The sequence below is a fragment of the Rhinopithecus roxellana genome, chromosome 1 (assembly GCF_007565055.1).
Source record: "Rhinopithecus roxellana isolate Shanxi Qingling chromosome 1, ASM756505v1, whole genome shotgun sequence".
Lineage (NCBI taxonomy): Eukaryota > Metazoa > Chordata > Mammalia > Primates > Cercopithecidae > Rhinopithecus > Rhinopithecus roxellana.
The window spans coordinates 29,161,587-29,174,381 of NC_044549.1; the positions used below are offsets into that span (position 1 = coordinate 29,161,587).

Below are 12,795 nucleotides of genomic sequence, written 5' to 3' on the forward strand. Positions count from 1 at the left end.
TTTAATTTTTTATAGAAACAGGGTCTTGCTATGTTGCTCAGGCTGACCTTGAACTCCTGGGCTCAAGCAATCCTCCCTCCTGGGCCTCCCAAAGTGCTGGGATTACAGTCACGAACTACCATACCCAGCCAAGATTTCCTTCTTTTTCTTTAAGGCATAATAGTATCCTATTGTGTATATAGACCACATTTTCTTTATCCATTCATCCTTCATGGACACTTAGGTTGTTTCTCTATCTCGGCAATTGTGAACAATGCTGCAGCGAATATGGAGGTACAGATATTTATTCAGGATACTGAATTCACTTCCCTTGGATGTATTCCCAGTAGTGAGATAACTGGATCATAAGGTAGTTCTATTTGTAATTTTTTAATTAACTTTCATACCATTTTTCATAATAACTGTAGTAATTTATAGTTGACTCAACAGTGAACAAGGGTTCCTTTTTCTTCACATCCTTGCCGACATTTATTATCTCTTGTCTTCTGATAGCAAGACAAGATCTCATTATGGTTTTTCCTTTGCATTTCTGTGATGATTACTGATGTTGAGTCTTTTCTCACAGATCTGTTAGTCATTTGCATGTCTTCTTTGGAGAAATGTCTGTCAGGTCCTTTATCCATTTTTTAATCTGGTTGTTTTCTTGCTATTGAGTTGAGTTCTTTATATACTTTAGATATTAACCCCTTATCAATATACAGTTTGGAAGTATTTTTTCCCATTCATTCAGTAGATTCTCTCATGATGATGCATGATTGTTGTATAGTTTATGAAGCGAATACTCAGGGTATGAGGCCAAATGTCAAGGATTCCAATATGGAAGGACCTCTTGGTCACTTATCATCATTCCTGGAATCTATACACTAGCTGAATAGCAAGAATAGGTACAATAAATAAATAGAAACAAAAAAAGTCAAAAGAAAAAGAAAAGAAAAGGGAAAATATATGTAGGACCAAGCTATACAGATGGCAGTGAGAACTAAGGATTTTGAATGAGCCCTGTCCAAAAGAACTGAAGAAATGAGTCTTAGCTATGCCTGGAACAAGGGTCAGATATAATTGAGAGCAAAGGGGTGAAGGGGTACTCATGGCCATGTAGAGGTCAAATAGAGGCTGGCTCTGAGGTAACATGTCACCTCATTTCCTTGACTCCTTCAGTGGGTGGCCAGCCTCTCTGCTGTGATTTCCATACCCAATTCTTTTGTAGTATGCACAAATCCTCATATTTCAGGATATGTGGACATCATCCTCTACTGTTAAGATATGCCCTCTTGTATTAAGCCTCAGGATACTCTGAAGCTCTTTGGCAAACATGGATGGTAAGAGTTCCAGATTATCTTTTAAAATGTCCCCCAAAAGGACAATGGGTGCTAAAACAGGTAGACTGACAATACCCAGTTTGGACCACCAGATGTCAGGCTTTGCACAGTAATCAATCTCAGCAACCCCCAAAGACTGAAGAAGATAAATGAATTCAAGATAAGCATGAATTTTCCATAGCAGCCCAAAGGCATCAGATGCTTCTATTAGTAAACAGAGATGCTCTGAAAATAATTTTGCAGTCTCTGCTGGTACCTTCATCAGATCTTATGTGTCAGTCGCCCTATACCATCCAGAAACACATGTCAAGAGTGTTAGATTTGATAGGGTTAATCCATGGAAGACCAAAAAAAAATCCTGTTCCAGGTTGAGGTGAAGAGAAGGTGGGGAGGAGAATGTACTGCTTACATAACACCAATTACATCTATGGCAAAAATAATTGTCTCGTTCGCAGAGCTTTCCCCATTTGGTAAGGGTACTTTAAAGACCAAGTAGTCAAAACGCTGCTAGATTTATACCATACTTAATCTAAGCATAATGGACTGGGAAAATTGTTCCCACCAGTTCACTAGCCTGGATCTGTAATCTTATCCTACGTCCACTTCTGTGGGAACATTGTTGTCCTCAAAAGCTTACCTCAAATACAATACCTTGGAAATCAAATCAGCATGTCATTCTCTCCTTCCAATGAATCCCTATGCCACTTTAAACTCTCTGCCATGGTCTACAATGTGCTGCATGGTCTAACCCCTGCCTACTTTACCCTATGTTACCCTCTCTACCACCCACAGTGGCCATTTTGCTATTCCAATAATAAATCAAATGCATTCCTGCCTCAGGACCTTTGCAGTCACTGTTCCCTCCTCCTGGAATTTTATTCCTGGAAATCTTTGCCTACTTGCTCCCTTACTTATTGAGGTGTCTGCAAAAATACTGTCTTTTCAGAGAAATTCCCTGACAATTTCATCTAAAATAGAACTATCCACAACCCTACCAAACCCCATTTCTTTCTGTCCCCTCACCGCACTTTATTTTTCTTTATTCACCTGCCATATAACCTACAAAGAAATTAGAGCTTTTTTTTTTTTTTTTTTTTTTTTTTGAGACAGAGTCTCACTCTGTCTCCCAGGCTAGAGTGCAGTGGCACATTCTCGGCTCACTGCAACCTCTGCCTCCCAGGTTCAAGTGATTCTCCTGCCTCAGCCTCCCAAGTAGCCACAATTACTAGCACCCGCCACCATGCCTGGCTAAGTTTCATATTTTCACTAGAGACTGGGTTTTACCATGTTGGCCAGGCTAGTCTCAAACTCCTGACCTCAAGCAATCCACCTGCCTCAGTCTCCCAAAGTGTTGGGATTACAGGCATGAGTCACCATGCCCAGCCTAGATCATATATTCTGTACTTGTTTGTTGCCTGTCTTCCACACTAGACTGTAAGCTCAGAAGGGCAGAGGCCTGTCGATCTTGTATCACCACTGTACCCCCCATGATTAAAAAGCAGTGCCTGATGTACACATGGAAGCTCCAGAATAAATATTTGTTGAATAAATACATGAAATTCATTCCCTTATTCCACAGGGTTTTTTTTTTTTTTTTCTTATTTTGTTTATGGTACTATCATTCTCCTAATCAAATCACAAAACTTGGGGATATTTTTGACTCATCACTCTTCCTCACTCCTACATTCAGTCACTACCAAGACCTGTCTATTCTTCCATGCATCTATCCCTTTTCCCCCACCCTTCCATTCCCAGACACTCTTTTAGATCACTGTCTTGTCATCTCATACTGGGACATTTGCAATCCCTTCCATCCAAATCTCGGCCTCCACACCATCCTGCCCATTATCAGCTTAATCGTCCCAAATAATGCCCTCAATAAATCATGACCTCCTATTGCCTCACTCCCCACAACACACTCACACACTTGCTCTGCCAACTCCCTGAGTTCAGAAACCATCAGAATAAAATCTCCACTATTCCTCTATGCAAATCTTTTCCTTTAGTCAAACTGGTCTCTCTGTTCCCTGCTCCTGCTTTGCCCTTTCCCAACATTGTGTACACTCTTCCTCCTACCAGAAGTAGCCTCCCCTCTTCACTTTGTCTGACTGAATCCCCTTCCCATTCTTCGTTTCCCAACCTAAATTCCCCATCTTTATAAACCTCCTGAGCCAGACATGGTGGTTCACACCTGTAATCCCAGCACTTTGGGAGGCCAAGGTGGGAGGATTTCTTGAGGCCAGGAGTTTGAGACCAGCCTGGCCAACATGACGAAACCCCATCTCTACTAAAAGAGAGAAAAGAGAGGAAACTCCCATTAACCACCACACATTACGATGCTATCTCCCTCCCCTGGTCTCTTATCTTTACCACTCATGTAGTTCTAATTAAGGCCTTAAATTAATGCTTATACACACACACACACACACACACACACACACACTCACCCACTCATCTCTGCTGGGTATCCTACCCACTTTCAAACACTCTTCTTCCTTTTGCTACCAAATTGAAAAAGAAGTGTTGCCATTTACTGTCTGTCCATATAAAATTATACAACACTAGTTCTATAATTGGTTCAACTCCCTAAGTTTTAAGGATGAATATACTGAAGTCTAAAAAGGCTAAGAAACTTACTGAATAACACTTTTTCATCCCCCAAATATGGCTTATTTTTCTTGTTTTGGAATAACCCTAAGATCCAGAATCCTACACTTACCATGAAGCTCTTTTTGTCCAGATAGAATTTGATAGAATATGTGGTAGTTCCTCTCTCCAGGCTGCTGGAAAATCACCCTGGACTTTTCAAGCAAATCTGAATGATGAGAAATGAATAAAGATTCATACTTAGGCATTCTTGTAAAATGTAGAACAAAAGAAATCAGGCTGAGTGCAGTGGCTCACAACTGTAATCCCAGCATTTTGGGAGGTCGAGGTGGGAGGAGCACTTGAGGCCAGGAGTTTGAAACCAGCCTGTGCAACATAGTGAGACCCCGTTTCCACAAAGAAAAATTTTAAAAATTAGCTGGGCACGGTGGCACATGCCTGTAGCTGCAGCTACTTGAGAGGCTGAGGTAGAGGATTGCTTGATCCCAGGAGTTTGAGGGTGCAGTGAGCCATGATCATGCCATGGCACTCCAGCCTGAACAAGAGTGAGACCCTGTCAGGAAAGAAAAGAAAAGAAGGAAAGAAGGAAGGGAGAAAGAGAAAGAGAGAGAGAAAAAAAAGGAAAGGAAAGGAAATGAAAGAAAAGAAAAGAAGGAAGGAAGAGGAAAAAAAGTAATCAGATAGTGCATTGAGTACTTACAGATATCAATGTCCACAGATGACAGCATGCCTCTGGCACCAAAGTGCATCCTGATGAATTTGCCCTAGTGTGGACACAGAACACACTCAGACACAGAACACAGTTTCCTATTCAAATTTTCCAAGCACTTGCAAGGACTTCATTATATGTAACTCTCAAAACAACTACTTCCTCAAAAGTAAGAAACAAACAAACCAAAAAAAAAAAAAAAAAGAACAGAAAAATGCAATGTGGATTTGAGATGAGATAGCACCAGCTAATATCTGGAGGAAGCCAGAATGATTGTCAGGACAAGCAGTGGTTCTGGCTTGTAGCCCCAAATCTGCTGATTGCTACCTGTGTATTCTTGTGGGCACTGTGAAATTTCTCTGGGCCTCACTGTTCTTATCTAAAGATGAGAAAAATATTTCCTCAGCATATTTGTTTGTTCATTCAACAAACATTCATTGAGCATCTACTAAGATCCAGGTAACCTTCTAGGCACTGGAGATACCACGCAAGAAAAACAGAAATGGTCCCTACCCTCACGAATCTTATAGGCTAGTGGGTAAGCAGCTACTCCAACAGCTCTGACATAAAATCACAAGAAAAGCCAGTATCCTAGAACTTAGAGAGTCAGAGAAAGAAGGGGCATAAAATGGAGTTGAAGAGGTAGACAAACTCCATATCATGTAAGCCATGTAGAACACGGGAAAGGGTAGGGTTTTATTTTTTGTGTGTTTGGGAGACATTGTAAGGTTTTAAGCAGAGGAGTGATGTGATCTAACTTGTTTCAAAGCACACCTTGGCCTAAATAACAGACGGATACCCTTTCTTCCTTATCAGTGAAAAGCCATAAGGCAGGATCTAGAGGGGCAGAAATGCTGCCAGAGGTGCCAGTGCCCATGTCAGAATGCCAGATGCAGCTAAGGAGGTGGCACCGTCTGGTGCCAGCTAAAGCCTGTGGGATGAGGATGCTGGAACAGGGAGGAAGGCAGCCTGGTGGAGGTTGGCCTATGCCAGGAAGGCACCAGGGCAGGACAGCAGCCTGGCAAGAAGAGGTGAGTAGCTCTGTACAGGGGGATGGAACAGGTACATTAAAATATGTAGGACAGTGGGAGTCACACACACAAACACACATGTATATATACCCATACATACAAACGTGCAGGTACATATATATGCGTGCACATACTCATATACAGAGGTATATATATACATATCTATTTAGTATTAATTGAAAATTTTAACCCAGATTTCTTGATTATTTTGAACTTTTTCTTTTTCCTTCTCTCTTCTTTCTTTCCTTCCACTGATCCATCTTCATGCTTATTTTTCTCCTCTACTTCTTTCCTTCTGTCTTTCCAACTTTTCTCTCCTTTCTGTTCTCTTCTTCATCGTTTTTTAAGGCAAGTTCCTGCTCTGTCGCCCAGCCGGAGTGTAGTGGTATCATCATAGCTCATTGTAGCCTCAAACACCTGGGTTCAAGTCATCCTCCTGCCTCAGCCACTTGAGTAACTGGGACTACAGGTGCACACCACCACTCCAAGCTAATATTTTTGTTTTTAGTAGAGACAAAGTCTCACTGTGTTACCCAGGCTGGTCTCGAACTTCTGGGCTCAAGCGATATGCCCACTTCGGCCTCCCAAAATGTTAGGGTTACAGGCGTGAGCCACCACACTTGGCTATCTTTCTTTTTACCCGATATTTTTCCCTTTCTTCCTTTTATTTTTTTCCTTATCTTTCCTCTTTCCTTTTTAAAAATGTTCTTTTTCCATCCCTCTATTCCTTCCTTTTTCCTCCCTTGCTTTTTTTCCCTAGCTTTCCATCTTTCATATTTCAGCAGAAAGTCCTTTAGCATTCTAACAAGTCCCAAATCTACCAGTTGTTTTATGAACCAGTATTAGTGCCTGCTATGACCAGCCAGACACTGTAAGCACATCTAAATGTGAACAGAGCAGCTCTAAGGCTTTGGATGGAAACTAGCCAAATCAGCATGTGGTTATTATTTAATTATGCCCGGAGACTCAAACAGGAAGCCTTCTGCAAATTTTCTTGTGAATTATACAGTGGCTCCCTGCCAGTCATTCTTGGCATAATATGGATTTGTTAAACTAGGTTTAGAAATCCAAATTCTTCCCCTTCCGTGGGAATTCTAGTTATCAAAAGCTACTTAAAAATATTTTCTCGTCAGCCCCCCAAAAAAGTTTTCAGTGAAAAATATGCAGGGGTAAGGAGGCCATAGGCAAGAGTACAAACAGAATTGTACTAAGTGAATTAGGAAGTGCTTACTAAATTGACTTGTCATAAGGGGTTTAGGAAATTACGAAGGAGAAAATATTTCAAATATGTAAAAAGTAATAAAATATAAAGCATGATTATAATTTTTTGGGTGAGCTTCTCTACTGGGAGTGTAATTTGAAATGATTAAGATAAATACTTTTTTCTTGAAATTGACCAAATAGAAACTCTTCAGATGTATATTTATTTATAAAAATTTAATAGTCTTAATGACGTAGATAGTAAATGTTTGTGAGAAATCTAACATTACAAACTTTAATCAAAGACCTTCTTTGGTGTTCTAGAATTTTTTCATACCTATGTGCTTACATATGAGTTTTACCATTGCATACAAATTAAATACTTTGATATTATGCTAAATCATGTTACTTACAAAACGAGAGGAGTTGTCATTTCTCAGGGATTTAGCATTTCCAAATGCTTCCAAGATAGTATTCGCTTGCATGATTTGCTCTTCTAACGCCCCCTGAGACACATGAAAGAGAAGTACAGTTGATTAAGCTATTAGTAGAATTCTGTAATGTGGCAAGCCCTCCATCTCCAGGTCAAACCCCATTCTTGCTTTGATAACCAATGGCCAAAACCTGCTTCCAAATTTAGTTATATTAGCTTGGAATGAGAAATCAGAAAAACAGGTGGATGACAGAGGCTAACAATATACAATATCCCTATGAATATGTGGGAGCTCATTTATTTGCAATGCTTCTTTTTTGGTTGGCATTGGCCTGAGTGGGAAAAGAAAATCGTCACCAAATAAAAAAGAAAAACATACCAGTTTATTTACAGACAAACATCATATCATGTATTTCCCCCATCATTAATCTTCCTCTCTTCCCATCTGATCTTTGCACCTGGAAATTTATCCTAGCATAATACAACAGACTCTTGGTGTTATTAAACTACACTTTTGCTTGCTTCTTTTCCTAAGTAATCTAGAGGTTCCCACCGAGTAGTGACTTTTAATAGTATTGATCTTGAATTTGAATCACGTGTGCTCAGGCTGATGGGCCAAAACATATCATCGACCTGTCTACCATATCTACATGGCTTTATTGTTTTCCAGTCAGCCTCAAAGACCAATTTTATGGGGGTAACTATATAGTATATGGTATTTAATAATTTATGGATTTATAAATATTATATCCCTTCTTATATCCCTTCTACTATATAATACTCCCCATTTTATGGGGGAACGTATATAGTACATTGTACTCAATAATTTATGGATTTGTAAGTATTGTATCCCTTCTCAGTAATATGGGTTTACTGTCCTTCAAATAAGTTAGAGAACATAATATATACACGAGCAAAGATTTCCATAGAAGTGTTATATATTATGTATTGTATCATATCATAAAACTCAATGGCTAAACCAAACCATTTAATGCACACCAAAAAAAAAAAAAAAAAAAAACCCACAAAAATCTAAAATGCTTGTAAAAACAAAGTTATATCTACTGAATAAAAGAGTTCAATGATACCCAAAGAAATCAATAATCAAATTCAGGAATGTGGTCGTTAGAAAAGAAACTTCTATAGTTTAAAAATTGAGCCAGATGACTATTTTAATATATTTCTTACTTTGCAAAAACAGCAAACATCCAGTATCGAATTGAAAAAGCAAAATAATCATGCCAGACATAGAAAAATGAGAGGTCTAACAGCTCAATAACTCATTGATTTTGAGTTCCATTCAGCATTACCTAATTTTATTTTGCATACCAACGTGTATGGTCTTAGTTATCCTCAAGTTATTATGATGTCCATTAACATGTTAATGGAGCTAAACTAAAATGAACAAGTTTTGTTGTTGTTGTTGTTGTTGTTGTTTTTAATAGGGAAGGCAAAGATTTTTCTGAACGTGGTATGTGATTAACATTGAGGGGTATGTCCATTAGGCATTTAGAACTCTGTCATCCACCTGTTTTTCTGATTTCTCATTCCAAGCTAATATAACCAAATTTGGAAGCAGGTTTTGGCCATTGGTTATCAAAGCAAGAATGGGGTTTGACCTGGAGATGGAGGGCTTGCCACATTACAGAATTCTACTAATAGCTTAATCAACTGTACTTAACCAGGAGTTAGGTATGAATGAAGAAAACTTTTATTGGTGCATATTTGTGGGAATTTGATATCTCACAGTAGCTAAAGGGATTCAGAAATATCCAAGCCACCGATGACTCTAGACTTTAGGTAAGATGGTTTGAATCTTGAGGACTTAACTTACAGATCCAACAAAGACCAGGCCAGAAAATGCCCCTTTAAGCAGAAGTGAAATTGATTATGTAATTAATGTTTTCATGTTATTGTTTGGAGCACTTGATGATCCTCTCAAGGAACAAAGGAAAGATTTAAAAAAAAAATACTTTTCTATAATTTGCAAATTGTCCTGTGACACTCGTTGCCTCCTTACTTCCCAAAAGTGGTCAGGACAGAGCTTCCATGATCCAGTGGATAGGGCCACCTCATCTTTTCTGCCAAGCTATATAAACACTTACCGGCTTTTTCCTGGGTTCACTCATGGCTGCTATGGTGGCAAAATACTGGATAATATGTTTGCTGTTCACAGTCTTTCCAGCACCAGATTCTCCTCTGTGATTTGAAATTCAGTGACACAGTTAACTAGTTCTGATTATCAATGCAATGAAAGACAGGTAATTTTGATCATATAGGCTATGGCAAGCAGGGAAGCTTTTACATAAAAGTAGAGCTTCTGATGGAACTTGAGGACATATTGACATTTAATTGGTTGGGAGAAAGGCAAGGACATTTCAGGCTGGAAAAACAGCATGGGTAAAAATCTGGAGTTAGAAAGATCACAAATTTTGTAAATATTAGGAAGCCTGTTCCTTATGGTCCTAATAACAAACAGTAGGAAAGCACCTCTTCTAACTAGACAAGGCTCCTCACTACCAGCTGTTCAAGAGATTTTCACATATGAAGGCTACTATACAGCCAAGTCCAACCCTCTTCTCAGAAAAAGGCTACCAATTACTTCACCAGGCAGTTGGGCTTTAGGCTTTACCTTACCTTTGACAACCAGCTAACTTTGTAATGTGGGAAGAGCACAGTGGTAAATCTATAGCCTCTTCAACATAAGCATCATTGAATCAAGGCCTGCCTGCCTTTATCTACACAAAACTCCAGAAAATAGTTTATCATCTCTATGAAAGTCTGAACTCCAACTGTTCATCTAGCTCTAAAATTCTGAGACCTTATGATCTCTCCTGGGATAACTGAAGCCAATGGAGACCCCAATGTACAAGGTGGTATCATCATCATTGCATGGGAAGGTAAAGGACTTTAGCACTTCACAGCTCCTTGAGTCTCAGTCACCATGCTGACATTTTACCTGGCTGGCCAGTGCTCTTTTCATCAAAATTCACATACAATAAGATACCACTGTGACCCTTCCTTCTATCCTTTTAACTCCCTTTCTTATTTCTCTAAATGTCACCATCTTTTAGTTTTCACTGCTTCATGTACTTTGGCCTGCCCCAATCTGGCTGCCCACAACTGCTTCTTAAATGTTCCATGGCCATACCTACTGGACATTCAGCCCCTCTGCTTAGCCATCCAGAGGCTTTTGAAGTTGACCATTTGGGACAGTGTAGCTCTCTTAATCATCAAGAAGGTAATTAAGATCAGCTCATGCACTATTTCTAAAGGATCTCTGAAAATGAGGGAGGCAGACTAGCTGACACCATATTTGGAGTCATCACTGACTAAAGCACAATGACAATTTCCTGAGTATCTTTTTCTTACCTCAAAGGTATTGCACCTAAAGGGCAATTAATTCAAAGACGGTGAATCAAAGTTTTATTCCCAGTGAAATGGAGGTATCTATTTCCACTGAAACTTACTTCAGGCCAAAAAAGAAAAACAAGGCAAACACTTACGTAAAGAGTATAGACTGATTTTCTCGATCTACAAAAGAAAGAAAAATGCCAGAATATTCTTATGTTCGAGGATTATGTATTAGTATGAACTTATTCAAAATTTCCCTAGCTATAATTTGAAATCAGACACATGGGAAAGGATTAGCATCATTTATAGTTAGAAAAACATACCACTCAAATGGTACAGAGTAAAATCAATTTTCTCTTGCCCCTATGTATGCCAGTCATAAGAACATATAAATTAAAGGCCTATTTCTTTGCTCTACATACAAATGGTAACCAACTAATGATTGAGATTCTTGACACTTTAAGCCTTTTAAGAATCATTGTGTAATAATATCTATAGAATAACTTCTTTGTGCCAGACACTAAAGCAGATGCTTTATATAATAAAGGCTAACATCTACAGGGGGCTTACTCTGGGCCAGCCACTGGGCCGAGCACTTTAAATGCATTATCTCACTTTGATGTACAAACTAATCGGCCCAATAACCCTAGGAGGTAGGTACTATTTCGCCCACATTTTATCTAGAAGGAAACAGAGGCTTCAAGTGATTAGTTAACTGTAAAGGCCATGCTCCGCTCACAATGCCTAAGTGCCTCTTAGGGACATAGAAAAAAAGTAGATCAGATATTTTTACTTTTTATTTTGTAGGGCAGCTACTCACTGTGAAGCATGTCCTGAAAGGCATTATTGGCAACAGCAAAGATGTGAGGGGGAGCCTCTGATCGCCTCTTCCCTTTGTAGGCGACCACGACTTCTTTCTTATACACGGGAAGCCATTTGTAAGGGTTTATGGTCACACAGAAGAGACCTGAATATGTCTGAGGGAAGATCAGAAAAGATTTCAGAAACTAGATTAGAAATACTTCCAGGTTTGTCAGCTCTTCCACTGTCAAGTAACATTTGCTCAAATGTTACTTATAAAGGAACTCAGAGGAGAGTTTTTGGAATCATGTAGAGAAGGGACTTCTAACAAGAAGAGACAGAACCAGGTTAGAGTAACATCAGGACCTGGGATTACCTCTCTTCTGGGAGACCTGCTAATTACTAACAAGTCTGACACATGGAGCTTCTGAAGACAGAGAGGACCCTAATGGCAGGACTGCAGAGATTTCAGTAACCAGCCATCAGGCATTTGAGGCCAGAGGGGATTCTCTGCCTCAGCAAGATTAGGGGCTTGATTTTTAGGGCACTGAGAAGGAATAGCTCATGTGGGTCACTCAGTCACTGAAGAGGTTGAATTATGGCCCCCAAATAGACATGTTTATGTCCTATTCTCCAGAGCCTGTGAATGAAATCTTATTTGGAAAAAATAGTCTTTACAAATGTAATTAAGGGTTAAGGGTCTCAAGATGATGACATCCAGGTGGGTCTTAAATACAATAACTTGTGTTTTTATAGAAGATACACACAGGAGAAGGTGATGTGACAATGGAGGCAGAGACTGGAGTGATACAACCAAAAGGAATGCTAGAGCCGCTAGAAGCTGGAAGAGACAAGGAAGGATTCTCCCCAAAGGCCTCCAGAGGGAGTGCAGCCCTGCTGATTGGATTTGATTTTGGACTTCTGGCCTCCAGCACTGTAAGAGAATAATTTCTGTTGTTTTAAGCCACCCAGCTTGTGGTAATTTTGTTACAGCACCTCAGGGAAACTAATACAGTTACATGGTAAATCAGAGAGCTGAGGAGCAAGCTGGTTGCATGCCATGGGTCCTATGGCCATGGGTCCCAGATGCTACATCGTAGCTTAATCTACTCAGCACTGCTTCTGCTGCATAGGTTTTGAGCAAGTCAAAGAACCTGAGCAACCAACCATCATCAATTTAATGATGATGAAGAAATCATCTCACTCATTAATCACTAACTAGGTGACATGCATTGAACTAGGTGCTTTACCTACATTCTTTTATTTAATCCCCCAAGCTCCCATGGAGAGGCAAACATTGTTATCCCACTTTATAGATAAGGCAACTTCAAGAAGTTAGGA

The 12,795-nt window shown here is 39.5% G+C and overlaps 1 protein-coding gene across 1 annotated transcript in view; it reads right to left on the minus strand.

The window, feature by feature from the left end:
* MYH15 (myosin heavy chain 15) overlaps positions 1-12,795 on the minus strand; it is a 135,631-nt gene that overhangs the window by 106,948 nt on the left and 15,888 nt on the right. The window contains 6 exon segments of the mRNA XM_030935953.1: positions 4,039-4,134; positions 4,627-4,690; positions 7,280-7,372; positions 9,405-9,498; positions 10,806-10,833; positions 11,474-11,630. Of these exon segments, the coding sequence (XP_030791813.1) occupies positions 4,039-4,134; positions 4,627-4,690; positions 7,280-7,372; positions 9,405-9,498; positions 10,806-10,833; positions 11,474-11,630 (532 nt within the window).